Raw genomic sequence first — 485 nt, 5'->3', positions numbered from 1 at the left:
TCTTCCCGCACTGGGAGCACTGGTACAGCTCCTCACCCATGTGGGTGCGCTTGTGGCTGACCAGGGATTTGGGCCTGTGGAAACTCTTCCCGCAGCCGTCACAACAGTAGGGTTTTTCTCCGGTGTGGATAAGCTGGTGCTGCAGGAATTCTGCGCTGTGTATGAAGCTCTTCCCGCACTTGCCGCACTTGTAGGGCCGCTCTCCGGTGTGGATGCGCTGGTGCACATGGAGGTAGTATCTGACCCTGAAGCTCGTCCCGCACTGGGAGCAGTGGTATGGCCGCTCGCCCGTGTGGATGCGCTGATGTATTGTGAGGTCACTTTTCCAGGAGAAGCCCTGCCCGCACTGGGAGCACTGGTGGGGCCACTCCCCGGTGTGGATCCGCTGGTGCGCATTGAGGTGGGAGCTGCTCTTGAAGCTCTTCCTGCACTGGGAGCACTGGTACAGCCGCTCCCCGGTGTGGATGCGGTGGGGTGTGGAGAGG

The 485-nt window shown here is 61.2% G+C and overlaps 1 protein-coding gene across 1 annotated transcript; it reads right to left on the bottom strand.

Annotated features, from left to right (window-relative positions):
- Positions 1–4: 4 nt before the first annotated feature.
- Positions 5–472, bottom strand: LOC104467584 (zinc finger protein 664-like; the record flags this gene model as incomplete). Its single annotated transcript, XM_010081413.1, has 1 exon — positions 5–472. A coding segment is annotated over one exon (468 nt), but the record flags the coding sequence as incomplete, so codon positions are not given.
- Between the last annotated feature and the right edge of the window lie 13 nt (positions 473–485).

The sequence above is a fragment of the Pterocles gutturalis genome, unplaced genomic scaffold (assembly GCF_000699245.1).
Source record: "Pterocles gutturalis isolate BGI_N339 unplaced genomic scaffold, ASM69924v1 scaffold25089, whole genome shotgun sequence".
NCBI lineage: Eukaryota > Metazoa > Chordata > Aves > Pterocliformes > Pteroclidae > Pterocles > Pterocles gutturalis.
The sequence above is the reverse complement of the archived record's forward strand: the minus strand, read 5'-3'. Positions and strand labels throughout refer to the sequence as shown.